The sequence below is a fragment of the Lissotriton vulgaris genome, chromosome 6 (genome assembly GCF_964263255.1).
Source record: "Lissotriton vulgaris chromosome 6, aLisVul1.2, whole genome shotgun sequence".
Classification (NCBI taxonomy): domain Eukaryota; kingdom Metazoa; phylum Chordata; class Amphibia; order Caudata; family Salamandridae; genus Lissotriton; species Lissotriton vulgaris.
Window position 1 is genome coordinate 1,276,838,851 of NC_141694.1, and position 17,463 is coordinate 1,276,856,313.

General features: G+C 48.9%; 1 protein-coding gene across 2 annotated transcripts in view; it reads right to left on the minus strand.

Moving 5' to 3' along the window:
• SLC35D3 (solute carrier family 35 member D3) overlaps positions 1-17,463 on the minus strand; it is a 277,390-nt gene that overhangs the window by 246,372 nt on the left and 13,555 nt on the right. The window contains exon 1 of one of the 2 annotated variants that reach the window (XM_086927400.1): positions 10,479-11,269. The exons of the other annotated variant lie outside the window; for it this stretch is intronic. Coding sequence (XP_086783526.1) covers positions 10,479-10,914 — 436 coding nt within the window. The 5' untranslated portion in view covers positions 10,915-11,269. Of the gene's footprint in view, positions 1-10,478; positions 11,270-17,463 lie in introns of those variants that run through there. 2 annotated transcript variants of the gene reach the window in all.

Sequence of the window (17,463 nt, forward strand, 5' to 3'; positions counted from 1 at the left end):
CGCTATTCTTCCATGGCACAAGCCCTTTAGCGGGTGATACTATACTTTTAATGTGGAGTCTGGCACTATTTTAGCTCCGTTGGTATGCCCTAAATGGGACAGTGCTAGCAGTGCTGGATTAAGTCTCATTTGAAATAACACTATCTTAGTGCTCATGTCTAAAAGAGCTGGAAAGATCAGGTAAGCAGGCAATGAACCGGACCTGCAGAGATCCGTGTATGTAACCAAGAGGTTTCATTTAAGTTAGGGTCCAGTCAATCTACCATCCTCCCGAGACGGATAAAAGGAGCGCTTATTCTGTTATGAATCTGTCGTTAACGAATCAGGAAGCAGTTTAAGTGGTGGTTAACAATTTCTCGATGACAGATGCAGAGGAGAAATCATAATGTGGCTAGTAACAATTGACAACTCCAAAAACTTTGTTAAAACCTCCCCTAGGGGGAATGAAATATTAACAATGTCCAGACCCTACACAAGCACACAAGTTTTTTTCAGCTCATCGCACTAAGCCATCTGAAGCACATGATTAATGTGCTGCCAAAAATCCTAGATCCACAAGATCCTCTGCGTCTCTTGTCCTGGAGGCGTGCTTCTAGCCCACAAACCAATGAGGAGAGGGAGGCAACGATGAGGGAAGAAGGGTGGTTGTATGTGAAAGCAAGAACGGGGTGAGGGGACGTTATACAAAATTGCCCCTCCCCCCCCAAAAAAAGAAGCAGCGAGAGGCGTTTAGGCATTACCAATATATAGGGCAAACAGGAGCCAGGCAGCGGCACACAATAAACAAAAAAAAATTATAAACACGGCGCTCGCCACTCATTAAAACAATAGTACTCCTTCTGTGTGGCTGGAACAGTCACCCATTCAAAAAAATATATATATTAAAGTAATGGGGGCACGAGATGAAAATGAGTGTGGGTAGGGGAGCGAGATCAGGAAGGAGTACTCAAAGAACAGGGCCCTCACCATTCTCTCCTCTGCCAGCTTTTGTTCTCCTCACCTCAAAACACCTGGGAGGAGGTCCTTAGCTACTCGATCCCCCGTGGTAGGATGTTAACAATCTCCATCAGAGTCAGTGCCTTGCGCTACACAATGGGGATTTGGGGGGGCAGCCGACCAACAGGAGGCTTGCCCCCACGGGTAGTTTTGTGGCCGTAGGGGGGGCCAGGGGGCATCGGAGACACAGCAGAGCTAGTTGGACTGGTTGGGCTGGGGGAGGTCCCTTGGGCTACAGTTGGGCTGTTTTTGGGCTGGGGCTTTCATAAGCGGACATCTTGTGTCACTGGACACCATTTTGGTGCAGTGACACAGCAGCTGGCATCAGGGCAGTGGGGGCACAAGTTTTTGCCCGCCCGCCCTTTAGTGAGTGTTTTTTTGTGGGGTTTTCGCAGGGGGTTTTGCAGTACTTGATTGATGGTGCACAATTGATAGGTGGGTATTGAGGGGCAGCTTGTTTGTAGCTGGATCAGGTGCTGGTGCTGTGTTTTGCTTGGGCGCTTCTCTTAGTTCAGAAAGGGGGGTAGTTGGGGGTAGTTGAGGAGGCCTGGGCTGTTTCTCTAGGTGGTGGGGGACTCTGAGGTCATTTACACTTGGTAGGCATGGGGGGTATTGTTGCCGACGGGATGTTGTAAGATGTTGTATGATGTGGCAATGTTGAGGATCGGGTTAGGGGTGGGGGTGGGGGTTGTCAGGCATTCACATATTTAGCTAGGCCTAGTTTTGTTCGGCACAGGCCAAGGTTGGGAAATAGGCAGGGTGCACCTGATTCCAATAACGCGGCCTTAAACACACCATTCCTGTGTCTGTGGTCAGTGCCCCCCCCCCCCCCTACTGGTGGGCCCCAAACAAACTGTGCAGAAGTTCCCATTAGAGGAATGACTTGCAAGCAACGCATCCATTGACGTGCTTCAATTCTATGTGCGTAAATACAGGACTCGAAAGAATGCGGTGGTAATACCAAAAAGTAAATTTAAATAACTAAACAAATACATTAAACATACTTAAAGATAAAGCACAGCATCGCGGCATGCTCCCGGTGTCAATGTAAAATAAGCGCAGTGTCAGTGAAGCAGGCACCGTGGTGATATACAAGCCCGAGGCAGACAAAAACCTAAATTGTGCACGAAGTAACGTAAATTTAGAAAAGGAGAAGGGGCAGTCTGCTGGAAGGGTCAGAAACACCAAAAGGCGGGACTAATTAAGCTGCTGACCAAACAAAAGCAGTCATTTATGAATGGCTGGAACAGGAACCAATGAAAACGATGGGAGGTGCTTCAAGTCCCAGTCTCAATGACAGCGTGCCTAGCAGAGCAGCGCATGTGCTGCCCAGGCTTGAAATGAAAAAAATGCTTGTTCCAATATCGAAGGATGGACGGACGGATGGATGGGCGAATGGGTGGTTTGGGTGACGGATGAACAAACGTATGGATGGATGTTCAGTCAGTCGGTCCAGCAGGTTCATTGACCATTCAAATGAACCGCAAACGTACATATGGGAAAAAGCAGCCACGTTTTAAAATGGATCTAAATCACAAAATAACGTGCCTTATTGGTGTGTTGTGTTTTAGAATCAGTTATGGAAGGGGCATTCATTGATCTGAACCTGAAGTCCGTACATTCTAATGGGTGTCCCCGCTGCTTCTGTACACAAATCAATGCATTTTGGTTATCACCTGATTGACGAATAGGAGCTGCAGGCATGGACACAAACTGTTGTTCGAAAACGTGCATGTCTAGGCATATTGGAAGATGGCACTACAATTATGAGGCTGAGGCCAGCAACTTTGGCACTGAATACGATAAGGCGCCTCACCGAACTTTCAGTGGACCACAGGATGTAGGAACACGCAAATAATAGTAACAAAATGAAAGTCACAGTTAACGGGTCTGCAGCTCTACACAGCTACGTCATAGAAATGTAGGCTTGGGAAGCAACAGTTATTTTCAGTAAACCCACACCAGCATACAGGCACTCGCGCACACAGACCATCAGTCACACGTAACCATGTGCATCTAGGGTCACAGCGGATATGGTGCTGCATAGAACAGAATGCGTTGATGTGCAGCAGGGGGCACAGGGTGATGTGCACGAGCGGAGCACAAGAGGATATACGCAGTAAGATAGAACCCGTTGATGTGCACCAGGGGAGCACAGGATGATGTGCATGAGACGATATACGCAGCAAGATAGAACCCGTTGATGTGCTCCAGGGGAGCACAGGATGATGTGCATAAGTGGAGAACAGGATAATCTGCATGAGCGGAATAAAGGAAAACAGGTGCACCTAGTGAGAAAAAGATGATGTGCTGCAAGAGAGAACAGGATGATGTGCCCTAGGGGAGCACAAGAGGGTGTGCACAGCAGGATAGAACACGTTGGTGTGCACCAGGAGAGCACAGGATGACGTTCACCAGGGGAGCAAAGGAAAACGTGCACCTGGTAAGAACAGGATTATGTGATCAAAGGAAAAACAGGATAATGTGCACCATGGGGGCACAGTATGATGTGCAGCAGAGGAGCACAGAGTGATGTGCACTAGGGGAGCACAGGGTGATGTGCACCAGGGGAGCACTGGATGATGTGCACCAGGGGCGCACAAGATGTTATGTATGAGTGGAGCACATGAAAACATGCACCTGGTGAGAAACAGGATAATGTGCACCAAGGGGGCACAGCCCTATGTGCAGTAGGGTAGCACAACATGATGTGCAGCAGGGGAGCACAGAACAAAATGTAGTAGGGCAGCACAGGATGATAGGCAGAGATGGACGACATGATGATGTGCACCAGGGGAGCACAGTCCGATGTGAAGTAGGGGAGCACAGGATGATGTGCACCAGGGGAGCACAGGATGATGTGCAGCAGGGGAGAACTGGAGGATATGCATCATGGGAGCACAGGATGATGTGCAGAAGGGGAGCACTGGATGATGTGTAGCAGGGGAGCACGGGATGATGTGCAGCGGGGGAGCACACGATGATGTGCAGCAGGGGAGCACTGGATGATATGTACCATGGGAGCACAGGATGATGTGCAGCAGGGGTGCACAAGATGATGTGCAGTAGAGGAGCACAGGCTGATGTGCAGCATGGGAGCTCAGGATGATGTGCAGCAGGGGTGCACGGGATGATGTGCAGTAGGGTAGCACAGGATGATGTGCCGGAGGGGTGCACGGGATGATGTGCAGTATGGGAGCACAGGATGATGTGCAGCGGGGGTGCACGGGATGATATGCAGTAGGGGAGCACAGGCTGATGTGCAGTAGGGGAGCACTGGATGATATGCAGCATGGGAGCTCAGGATGATGTGCAACAGGGGTGCACGGGATGATGTGCAGTAGGGGTGCACAGGATGATGTGCAGCAGGGGTGCACAGGATGATGTGCAGCAGGGGTGCACGGGATGATGTACACATGGGGAGCACAGGATGATGTGCACCAGGGGAGCACAGAATGATGTGCAGCAGGGGAGCACTGGCTGATGTGCTGCAGGGGGAGTACACGTTGGCAGGCACAAAGGGAAGACATGGTGATATGTACCATGGGACCGAGGGTGATGCCAGCTAGGGAAGCACATGGGAGAACCATAGACACGTATCTGAGGAGCACTGGGAGGCACCCTAGTAGAGCACTGGGTGAGGTGCCTCATGGGAGCTCAGCGGTCTGAGCACCAGGGCAGCACTGAGAGTTGTGCATGAGGTACTGACAGTGCTGTGCACCAGGGGAACACTAGGTAATGTACAGTTCATAGGTAGAGGCTGTGTACGATATAGTGACTCACAGCGATGCACAATTGGTTCCAATAGGAGGGGTGAGGGCGTGATGAAGTGTTCCAAGTCACGTGTGACACTTAAAGCCAGTCCTGGTTTAAGCAGCACCCTTTTGCTGCTTTTGAATCCAATCCTTGTCTCGCTAAAGTTAAGCTGCCCAGAACAGACAATCAACAGGTTAAAAGCAGAACTTTCTCAGGCCGTCCTACAACACAACTACATGGCAGCTATACACATGGATGAATAGATGAGTTATTGCTGTATGCCACAATTTCAAGATCAATATTATCAACCTGTACATACATGGACTCCAGAATAGCGACTACAAGTCCTATAATAAAGACCTCTCCTCGTCAAGTGCCCTCCAATGCTCAGCTCTCCTGGATCTCTTCCTTTTCACTTCTCTCTCTTCACTTCCCAGCGTTCTCCTGTGCCCTTCTACTCCACGGCTGCCCTATACCTCCTTATCTCTCCCTGTCTTGTCCTTCCCATCTCTCTTTTCTCACCTCCCCAGCTACCTTCCTCTCGTCTGCAGCTGTCTCTGTCCCATATCCGTGTATCCTCAGCTGTTACTTCCTCCCTCGTTCACTAGTTCCTCTAGACTAGTCCTCTGGCTCTCCTCCTCAGCCCTCATCTCTCCATCCCCCTCCTCCGTGGTCCTTTCCTCACTCCCGCAACCTCCTTTCATCCACAGCTTCACTGTCTCTGCTGACCAGCTTTTCCTCTCCCCTGCTCACCGCCTTCATGTGCCCTACATCATCATCAGATGAGGACTTCTCCTCGTTCCATGTATTCCCTCCTTCCCATCCAGGGCGTCATATGGTTCTCAGTTCCCGCTCTCCTCTTCGGCTGCCCTCTCCCCTCCCTGTTCCCCTATAACTCCTCACAGAGCTCATTTCTCGTCTCGGTTTCTTTGCTTTTACACTGAGCCCCTGTGTCCCTCTGGGGTTATTTACCACGCATTTAGCTCACATGTGCTCACCGATTCTATCAGTTTTGAGCACAATCAATCCCTTTTCGTCCTCTACCTCTTCCTCCCCTAATTTCCAGAGCTGTCTCTCTATACATTTTCCTTATCTCGAAGGATGCCCTCTTTCAACTCCTTCCTCAACCTGCATAGCACCAAACAATTCCCTCCAGAAAGTAGATTGCTGGAGCTGAAAGAAATAGCAGAACAACCAATTATTTCCATCTGTTACTTCTGTTAAAATGTGTACAGCATCCAGTCCGAACTACACTGCTAAATGATCATTCTCCCTACTCATAAATCTAAGGGTGCGGCCATTTTATGTCCCATCCGCCAATACCTATGACTTTCTAAAGCCATTGCATGGATTCTGTTGTCATTTTATCCAACAAGTGTATCTGAAGTAAGATCTCAGTAAGCACCTGCTCATTTTCACATAGCTCCTAGATCAACTACAACGCCAACATCCATTGGACATTTTATATAAAGTTACGTCATTTGAAGGGAACGTAAGGCATGCTGTGTTATGTTGTGCTTTGTTATCAGAAGCCATTTGGCCAGATCTGTGTTTTGTGCATAGTTAAGAATGTGACCCTTTCTCACACAGTCGTATGCAGTATAATATACTTATATTATTCTCAAAGCAGTAGTTATTTCAAGATGGCACTCACAAGAGAAAAGTCTGCATCTCTGCTTGAGGTCTGAGGCCTTGAATCTTGTACAACTTCCCAATGAACATGTACATATTAAATATGCAATTTACAAAGTGGTGTTCCTAGTACACCACAGTGGAAAAACAGAATAAGCCCAAAGCAGCCGTGTACACAATAAAAATACACATTTATTACAAGAAGTATTCATGTGCAGGTTTGTGTACAGCTGACTACAACATTGGCTGTGTTTTAAACACACTTTTTGATTATGGCGTTAGAGTAGACAGTTATAATAAAGCATTGGTCATTTGATTTCATGCAAGACACATTCTACAGTTGTTAGTGAATTGTGTTTTAAATTGTATGTTCTATATGGATACGGATTTCTTTGTTAAGACGCTTCAGTATTTTCTGAAGAATGTGGATCTGGTTTGTTTCAATACCTCTGTGTGTTAATAGGTCAAATTTGCTAGATAATAAGGCCACAGAATGTGCTGTATTGTTTACTTTTGATTGTATAGCAAGTTACATTATTTTCCTCTTCCTGTTACATAATTCAGTCAACCCTGCTGCATAAATCGGCCCTTCACTAGTGCATAATTCCAGTGGCCATATAAGGAGATAGAAAAACTCTTTATAATTACTCATCTATTTTCATCAGTTCCCAGACTCCCTCGCTCCCCTACACACCTCTCTTCATTCAGCACCGTCACTTAAAAACTGCCCTCCATTCACATAGATTTCGTCACTAGTCCCAAACACCATTTCGCGTGATTAGGTAATTCCCTCAAAATTCTGCTTTACTACAGATCTGAATGCTAGAGATTCTGGTGTCAGGGAAGCTTTCACATCTCTATCCTCACTTTTTCAGTGAGTTCCCAACTTATGTTGTCCCAGAGAGACATGGGGGATTCTGGACATTCTGATTCGATGAACATGCAACCAATGAGAGTGGTAGGAACAAACAGGGAGATGATCTGACAATTACCAGGTGGGCAATCAGACTACGCCTCTACATTTTTACCCTAGTCTGGTCTGCTTTGTGTACTGATCCTTGCAATCACTGGGTCTATCAACTTTGCCCACTTGCTAAGCCTCGTTTTTACCCTTCCTCACCAAACCTCAGGAGTGGACGCCTCACAGGGAAAGCCAGGATGGGTTCCACAGCGGTATTCGTACAAGCGCCTTGAGACCCTTGCGGGTGAGTAGTGCGCTATACAAGTATCAATTTACTTTACATTTACATTACCAACGTTCAATCATAAGGCTGGGCTGGCCACGAGACACGTGGAAAAGTCCCAGCCGGCTCCCAAAATGAGTGGATGAAAGCGGAATCATTAGCACGGGCACACATAGTTCACTTGTAGACACATATGTAATTTGTCCCTCTCACCCCCACGCTCCCAGATCCTCCTGGAGATGGTAGGACTCAATAGCTTCACTCACTCGGTACAATATGAAAAACTACATTTAGATCCTAATTCACCATTGTTCAGCCTTCCACACCTCATCCCAGCCTTCAAAATGTGTCTACTCTCCCCTTTTTCACAGACCTGCTGCTACTCTTACTCTCATAAAGCCGCACTCACTCTGCACCAGCACTTACTCTTACTCTCATAAACTGACCCGCACTTACCATTACTTCTCACAAATCAGCACTTACTCGGCACTTCTTACTCTTATAAACCTGCACTTACTTTCACTCTTATAAACCTGAACTTACACAGATCTGTATTTACTTTTACTCGCATACATTTGCACTCACAGTGCAGCTCCACTTACTTTTGGTCTAATAAACAGACCTACATTTACTATTATCTCCTAAACCCGCACTTACTCAGACCCGTACTTACTCTTGTTCTCATAAATCTGTACTTACTCAGATCTGCACTTACTCTTATTTGCGTACGTCTGCACTTACTCTTTACCTGCACTTACTCTTAAACTCATAAACAATTCTACTCTTACCCTCTAAAACCTGCAATTACTCGTGCACCCGGACTTACTTTTAATCACATAAACAGAACTGTAGTTACTCTTACTTTCATTAACCTGCACTTACTCTGCTCCTGCTTACACCTCCAATTACTCTTACTAACTGACCTACACTTACTCTAACTGGCCCACACGCAACATCGCTTCAGCTCTTAAACATATCCGAACTCATGATCGCCCCTGCACTCGCCCCAATCACCCACCCTCATATCACTGATAGAATAAATACCAAAGGTGGTTATGCCTTCAATAGGGGACATTTCTCTTGTATACCCTCCCCATCCTGGTCTCTTCTTGCCCTTGTACCACCACCTCCCGATGCAGCTAAAGGAGATCGACCAGCTCCGTGCAGACGTTGTACCTAGAGACTGATAGTGTGTGATCAGTGTTGTATTCAGTCCATCCAGCTGCAGAATTCCTCTTTGGCATGAAAGCCATTCTTCATGTCTCTTGCAATCACCTCTACCTTCTGCGAGCTATAAAAAACCAAGTCTATCACAACTTCACCCCGAGCTCTAGTTACCGAGTATGGCTCCTTGACAAGTCAGCTTTTTGCGGGACGGACGGACGGACGGACGGACGGACGGACGGACGGACAGACAGACAGACAGACAGACAGACAGACAGACAGACAGACAGACAGATAGATAGATAGATAGATAGATAGATAGATAGATAGATAGATAGATAGATAGATAGATAGATAGATAGATAGATGTCTTACAGAACTGAGCGGAGACTCAACCTATAGTGAAGCGCGCCTCAGCTCTGGGAGGACGGTCTGGGACAGTGTAGCCAGCCCGCCTACACCTCCCTTGCACATCAAGTCCATAGCATACTTCTGTGTTACATTCGATCATGCCAACACTTGCATACAGTGGGAACCTTAAAAACATTCGCTACATATTGTAGCTGGAGGAGGAAGGGAGCTGAAGAGACGGAATGGGGGAAAGAGATTGGGTGCCCAGGGGTCCTGGAGGTGAAGAGGTGTGTAGGCTATCACAGGAGACTGTGGCGGGTGTAAAGCCCCATGCAGAAGTAGATTTACTTTGAGTTCTGTCCATGACAGCTTAAGGATGGAGTTTTATTTAGGCGAGGTCCAGAGGAACAGAGCGCAAACAGTAGTTGATGGAGGCTGTGTGGGTGGATGCCAGTGAGTGGGTAGAGGGCCCCATGCAGTGAAAATGATAGTTCATCTTTGAAGGTTCTTGCCGCCCCGCCTGTTGCATCTTCCTTCGACTGAGGGTTTGTGATAGTAGGTGGAGGGATAGTTTATCACAAGCATTTTCAATACATGTCTTGGGCGATGCCTTTGCACCATGTTTTCCTACAAGACCGCCAAAGGTGTTGACTCTGCTTTGTAGCTATTACCTGAAATAGAAACATAGAAGTGCAGGTACTCCTTGTTCGAGAATACCTCTCTGCTCCTGAGAAGTGCCGGTACTCTCGCATAAAAACACTGGAGCAGTGCTGAGAGGTGCTGGTACTAGCCCTTCCAAATTAAAGGAGTGCAGGTACTGAGTACCTAAGAGCACCTCACGGTCCATTTAAAGCACAGGTTGTAGCGGACAAGTCACAAGCCGGTACCAATGTAACACTTTTCTTTATTCAATCAATCAATCAAGAGACAGTTTTCAAACCAAGGTTCCCGTCAGACTTTCTGTTCTTCTCTTGTCCCCCACACGTTCATACCCATCAACTACCAGTTCACACACTAACCACTCACCTTCGTACAAACCCACCCTCTCCGACCCATCTTTCTCCTAAAGCAACCCAATTCCCATCACAAGGTTGTGTGGTGGATGAATGGATGGATGAATGGATTTGCACAGTCTACCACCTTCTTCGCCCTAAAAGCACACCACTGTTCACACATCAATGCACTACTCACTTAACACATCACCACTCTTCTCAACAGAACTATCCCATTTTCACCACCAGTCTGCTCATGCAAGCATCGTCCATCGCCGAAATATTAACTGAGCCTTTACCTAGTGCTTGCTACCAGTTTCTGTCACTTCTTGGTGCTGTACAAAAAAAGAAGGACATGATACATTGCAGATGAGGTTGTGAGCTGCGCGTGCATCTGCCCTACCTGCCAGTGCAGCCCCGCAGGTGGTAATGAGCACAGCCAGCAGCACCCCCGCCGAGGGCAGCCCGTTCCGCAGCACCAGCACCCCGATGAGCAGGGTGACCAGCGGCAGGCAGCGCTTGAACATGACGTACATGGGCAGGCTGAGGCCGCGCAGCGCCCAGAGGGTCAGGCTGGACTGCATGGTGGACAGTACGGTGACCCCTGCGAAGACTCGGGCCAGACCCAGGCTAAGGGGGGGCACCGAGATCACCCCCAGCCGCCGCAGGAGCTCCAGGCTTAGAGCCGCAGTGAAACTGATGAAGCACTGCACCAGGGTCAGGAAGGAGAAGCCATAGTGGCTGATCAGAATCTTGATGAGGATGTTCAGGGATCCGGAGAACAGGCCGTGGGCCAGGGCCACCGAGATGCCCAGGATGCGCCGCCTGCACAGGGCCATCCTCTCGCTCGGCGCGGAGCCGCTCCCGGGACGTCCAGCCCTCTCTGACCCGCCTTGGTATCAAGGGGGTCTTGTTGCATCCACTGGTCCAATGTGGTCGGTAGGACGCCTCACTGGGCTCGTGGTCCACCGCGGATCACGGGATCGGACCTGGGAGGCTCAGTCTCAGCCTTTCATCCTGCCATGGTCCATTTCTTGAGGTCTGATGTGAGGTAATAGTTCTGCTACTAACTTTGCGGAGAAGATTCGCACTTAGGAAGATGTATCCGCGCACTGTAGAAGTACAGCTACAGTCCTCAGTGTTCTCTTGCCTCGCTTGGGTATCTCGGAAAGTCCTGTGGTTCCAACAAGATCACCCCGGGAGCCCCAGAATCCCTCTCCGCGCGCGATGCCGCTGAGCCGGAGCACTGATGCGCTCCTCTATATAAGGCTCTTCCCCTCCCAGGGTTGCTCCGCTTCAAGAGATGCGCGGGGGAATCCCGGTGTCTTCCCTCCGCGCGCGCTCTCTTTGGAGCCCTGGATTCTCTGCTGGGAGGGGGCGCTGCAGTCCCGAGCCCCGGTCGAACGGGCTGGGGAGGAGTCCCTGCTCTCTGCCGGCTGAGGTGAGCTCAAGCACTGCTCACCAGTTCCGAGCCATGGGTGAGAGTGATGGGGGTGCGCAATGGGGTCCCGTCCGTCCTCCTGACCGACCCTCTACCCCGCGGAGACTCCGGGCAATGGACGCGCCTCGGGGCTAGACTCCTCCCGGGCACTGGGAGCAGCTGGTGCAGCGGCTGACAGAGAGGTGCCCGCGAGAGGGGAATCCCCGGCAGACGGAGGCGCGTGCCTCAGTGGCGTCCGAACCCCTTTCATTGCTGATGCGCGCGTGGGGGCGCACGAGGTACATCCCCTGCGCAGCGCGTGGGTGGGAGGGCGAACAAGGGCGGAAGTATCTCAGGAGACTGGGCATGGAGACACAGAAAACTCCGTCTTAACTTTGTCAACTTTCAATTTCATTGACTGACTGAAACGTACCAGTGTCTTTGATCCCTCGAAAGAGTGACGGGACAGTGCACTGTAACCTACAACAAGAATACGGTCATTGTGATAGATACCAAAACACAAGTGTATTTATCTGACAGTGAGAAGTTCCTTCATGCAACGGGCACTGGGAAAGGGGTATCCAAAACACGGAGCTCGCATAGTTTATGCGCTAAATCGATATTTCCACGTCCCAGACAAGGTGCCCTGTTGCTTGCATTGATTTTTGGAAACACGCTGTAACAAAACCACATCAGCGAGGCAAATAAATACATCCATCGATGAAGTACGGTGCCTGGTCCAGGCATCAGTGCTGTGGCTAGGGCATTATACGGGTATCGACTTTTTATCCAGATTGTCTCTGCAAAGGTATCCGTAAAATCACAATTTCTATTGTAGAAATGAAGATTGTTTATTAGCACATATATTAATGAAATGGGGCTTCCCAGCGCTGTCCTGATATTCTACGCCATTAAGATGTCCTATGGGATGGATGGGTGTGTTTGTGTCCAATGTGGAATTTAAGACAACATGACACCATAAATTTACTTTGATTTCAGATGTACTCGGAAACGTCTTTGCAAAGAGGACTCCGGTGCTGCAGTACATGCCACTGACAAGGCTGGGCAGTGAAGCACTGCCCAATGGGCTGGCACACTCTGCATTCACTTGACATGAATACGCCTGAGGTATGCGAAGAAGGGAATACTCAAATGTCACAGAGTTCAACCAACCCTACAAATCCTGGAATGAGAAGACACACGTACGAATCTGAATGGTCTCCACTACAAAGCAAGCTGTGCTTGTCTGGCTAGTCATGTTACCTCATGTTGGGATTGGGAAGGCTGCACCCGCCACTTGGCCACATTTTGGAAAGGCTGCATTCTGCACCCGTGAGTAGGCGGACACTCCAAGATATGGCGAGTGCCCAAAATGGGTAACAGAGATTGAGTGTGTCATCATTGTTGGCGGTAGACGAGACAGGGGATATATTCCTCAGTTAATTTCGATGGACAAAGCAGAATGAGGCGATTGTTCTCAAATGCGCCACCAAGGCAGCCGTTTATCCATCATCAATCACAGATTTTTGATTGAGGAACCTGGGTAAGCGCCCACGGTCGGTTATGAAAAAGGGAACCCTTAAACTCAAGTGAGCCCACCATGACCATGACCTCTGTCTTATTAAAGTGTAACTTGAGGCTCCACCCTCACCCTTACAGTTTCTGTAGGGTAGGCATTGTCCCCAATGCAAATACAGAATGACTTGAACACTGTTGCCCTAAGTTATGTGCGTTTGTATATCATATTCTCGTCTTTTTTAAACCTACAAGCAAACCCTCTGGGCCTTTTCCATTTGGCTGCACTGCAGTGAGTCACTTTCAAAGCACAGGGATATGTCATATTTACAATAATATGTTGCATCCCTGTGCTTTCCCCTGGGCTGGCGCACAATTGGCTGACATGTGCCAACACAGGCACTCTTGCACCATGGTGCAAGGGTGTCTGCGTTTTAGGGGAGATTGTTTTTGTGCAGGAAGGGACACCTTCCTGCAGAAAAACAATCATGAGAGGTGATTTCCTCTTTCTATGTGTGCTGCAGAATGCAGCAGGCATAGAAAGAGGAAAACACGAGGAGAAATGAAAACATATCTCCTTGTTGCGCCTCCCTACGCCTTCCCCTGTGGAGACGTAGCATTCTGACGCGTTCCCAGATTTACAAAAGGTTGTAAATCTGGGAATGTGGCAGAAGACATGGGTGTTGTGTGGGAACACCCGCAGCAACACCTATGGCACGCCCCTTTCACGCACATTGCTGAAAGTCACACACAGTGGCTTTAAAGGTTCTTGTAAATATGGGGCAGCAAAATGTGCCGTTGGGTTCATCACTAAAAGTGACGCACCAGCGGCACAAAGGGCTTGTAAATGTGCCCCTTTGTATTTAGATGAATAGAGGGAACAAGAGGCAGGAGGGTTGTTGCTAAATTTACCACCCTAGACAGTCATATAAACACAACAAAATGTGAATAACAAATTATATGGATCCCAAGCGGAAATTGTTTAAACAAACAAAAGATCCAGCACTCCATTCAATATCAAAAAATGTCACAAATAACAAAATTTCAGATCGAATCAGCAGGTCTTGTGTAAACTTTCTTTATTCAAAATCTTCTTTAAAAGGAAACAACCGTAGCCAACTCATTTCGTCCCTAAGGACTTCTTCAAGGCCAATATATTTCCAATGAATCTGTTCTGTCAATGAAATACTTGCAATAGGTCACTCCCTCCCAGAACAACCACCTATATGGTGAAAAGCTCCTTGTCTTCACCGAACTGCGGCCGGGCTTGGCTCCGCCACCTCTCGTACAGCAACCGACCGGCCGGGCTTGGCTCCGCCGGCCGGACCACAACCCCCAGCAGCCTTTGGGGTCAGTGACGTCGACGCCTGTAACGAGCGCGCCAGGAGGCGCTTAAAGCAGCAGCAGGGGCTGAGTCCCCTGTCTTTCTATTCTCCATACCTGCAGTGTTGCCAGAGCTCCTTGTCTTCACCGAACTGCGGCCGGGCTTGGCTCCGCCACCTCTCGTACAGCAACCGACCGGCCGGGCTTGGCTCCGCCGGCCGGACCACAACCCCCAGCAGCCTTTGGGGTCAGTGACGTCGACGCCTGTAACGAGCGCGCCAGGAGGCGCTTAAAGCAGCGGCAGGGGCTGAGTCCCCTGTCTTTCTATTCTCCATACCTGCAGTGTTGCCAGAGCTCCTTGTCTTCACCGAACTGCGGCCGGGTTTGGCTCCGCCACCTCTCGTACAGCAACCGACCGGCCGGGCTTGGCTCCGCCGGCCGGACCACAACCCTCAGCAGCCTTTGGGGTCAGTGACGTCGACGCCTGTAACGAGCGCGCCAGGAGGCGCTTAAAGCAGCGGCAGGGGCTGAGTCCCCTGTCTTTCTATTCTCCATACCTGCAGTGTTGCCAGAGCTCCTTGTCTTCACCGAACTGCGGCCGGGCTTGGCTCCGCCACCTCTCGTACAGCAACCGACCGGCCGGGCTTGGCTCCGCCGGCCGGACCACAACCCCCAGCAGCCTTTGGGGTCAGTAACGTTGACGCCTGTAACGAGCGTGCCAGGAGGCGCTTAAAGCAGCGGCAGGGGCTGAGTCCCCTGTCTTTCTATTCTCCATACCTGCAGTGTTGCCAGAGCTCCTTGTCTTCACCGAACTGCGGCCGGGCTTGGCTCCGCCACCTCTCGTACAGCAACCGACCGGCCGGGCTTGGCTCCGCCGGCCAGACCACAACCCCCAGCAGCCTTTGGGGTCAGTGATGTCGACGCCTGTAACGAGGGCGCCAGGAGGCGCTTAAAGCAGCGGCAGAGCCTTCGTCCCGCGAGGACGCGCGCGGGACGCGCCGGACGAAGCCCGGACAAAGGGCGGGCCCTCTATGGCCCTCGGTGACTGAGGTAGGCTGGGCTGGGCCATGTTATTAACTTTTACATTTTAATACTCGTGTTGATACTTGACGTGAAGTGGCGCCCCGTGACTTATAAATTCGGTGCCCTGCTCCTTTGACACTGACTGGAACGTAGCACCAGATTACCCTCCATTGCTTCATTCATTTTATGGACTAACCCCGTTCTTAACCAAACTCTTTGTGGAGCTTAATTCTTTTAACAAATTTGTATAATTCCCGGGGATGATGACGAAGAAACTTCGCTCTGGGAGGATATTGGGGGGAAGGTCATGCGCCAAAACAAAATCTAATCCCCTAAGAAATAAATCAGTTAATAATCCCCTATTGAAGGGTCAATGTCAGCTTTTTAAACTGTGGGAAAAACCTGTGGATAAGAATATACCAGTTGACGAAATCGAAGGCTCTGCAACAGTTCTGCATGCGGGACCGACAAAAGTGGTAGACAAAACGGTCCCCCATTTGATTGTGAGAGATTCATCCCAAGTAGGAACCGCTGTGAGGTCCTGTCTTGTGCATTCCGAATTTGACAGTGATATCAAGCTCCATGTTCTAACTGTTGAGGGAGAGCAAGCCAACAACTTACCAGCTTTGCAAGATTCTGCACCTTATGCTCGGTCAGGAGGTGATCTCTCATTGTCAACCATTGACCTAGAACTTTGTGGTCGTTATTTGGATGGTGGTAGTTTGAAATCTCCAGAAGCCATTAAGTCTTCGGTGGGAGCTACTCCTTCTGGGCTATTGTTGTATAGCAGCACTCCATCTATAAATGCACAGGACATGTCCGCATTGCTAAATGTCTCCAGGAGCCCTGTGCTTAACCTATCTGGCATATGTCCTTCTGTTGCTGCAGGCGAAAAACCTATATCTGAATCTTTGATTGCCCTGGAACATTTACTGGCCTCTATATTATTACTTTTGGGCACATTTGTGGGTAGCTCTGACTGTATTTTGGACTCTGTCACACAAATATTGAATACGCTGTTGCTAAAAGTACCTGAAAAGAGTCCGGTCCTTCCATCTGAGGCTAGTACTAGGAAGGCTGCGGGATGTGTAAATGTTCCTGCAGGAAATTCTGGTATAAAGTCTCCAGTGGTAATTCAAGGAAATGATGCCATGGTCATTCCGATCACTGCGGCAGCTAATTGTGTAAAGATTTCAGAATTGGAAATAGAGGAAGATAACTTGATTGTTTCAGACTCAAAAGCGGTACAAGAGTTATTTCCAATATTTGTCCCAGACAAAAACAGGCAACATGATGATGAGAAAGAGGAAAAGGAAAAAATCGGCAAACATAGAAATAATAAAGGGAAAAAAAGGAAACCTGTGCGCAAATACAGGAAGAAAAGACAGAGGCGAATAATCTTCCAAGATCTAATGGCTCAATCTGGTAATGAAGATAATGTTAGTGAGTCTAACTCTGTGGCCACGAGCCTGGTTGTTGATATCCGCCCCTTGGACTGCGGCCCAAAGGTCACATTCAACACTCTTCCCATGGCTGTGGAGGACTTACCCCAGAATGGTGGACATGGGTTGATCGCCCCCCCCCAGTGGCAGAAGCGATGAGACCTACCCCGGCCGAATTTGGAGCCCTCAACCCCCTGGCTTCTTCTTTCTCACTTCTAGAAGAGGACGGTGTACGTCTCCATCTATCCCCCCAGGCAAAAGTCTCAATCTCTTATGTGGACACTTTGGTTTTAGACTTTTTACCTTTATTTGACGTTGACCTTCCCTTAAACAGATCATGGCTACTCAAATGTTTCAAAGACTTGGAAAGTCTTCACCTTATACAATCAAGTGACATTGAGTTAGTTACTCTGTTAGGTGGTGATAGTGTGACATGCATCAGGGTCAAATTTCATTCTAAAATTATTGTAAATCTTATATTACAACAAGCGGAGAATTTCCAATGTAGAGGAATTGACGTTTTGCCTATTTTCTCTCTAGGAAAAGCCAATCCATTCTATGGGTTGACCCAAAGGGGTGATAAGCAAGATGGGGCCCCTTCTCCCTTTAATGATTTAAAGATTTGGGTTTCAAAGGGCAAACGCTCGGTCTCCCAGGTATTGCCT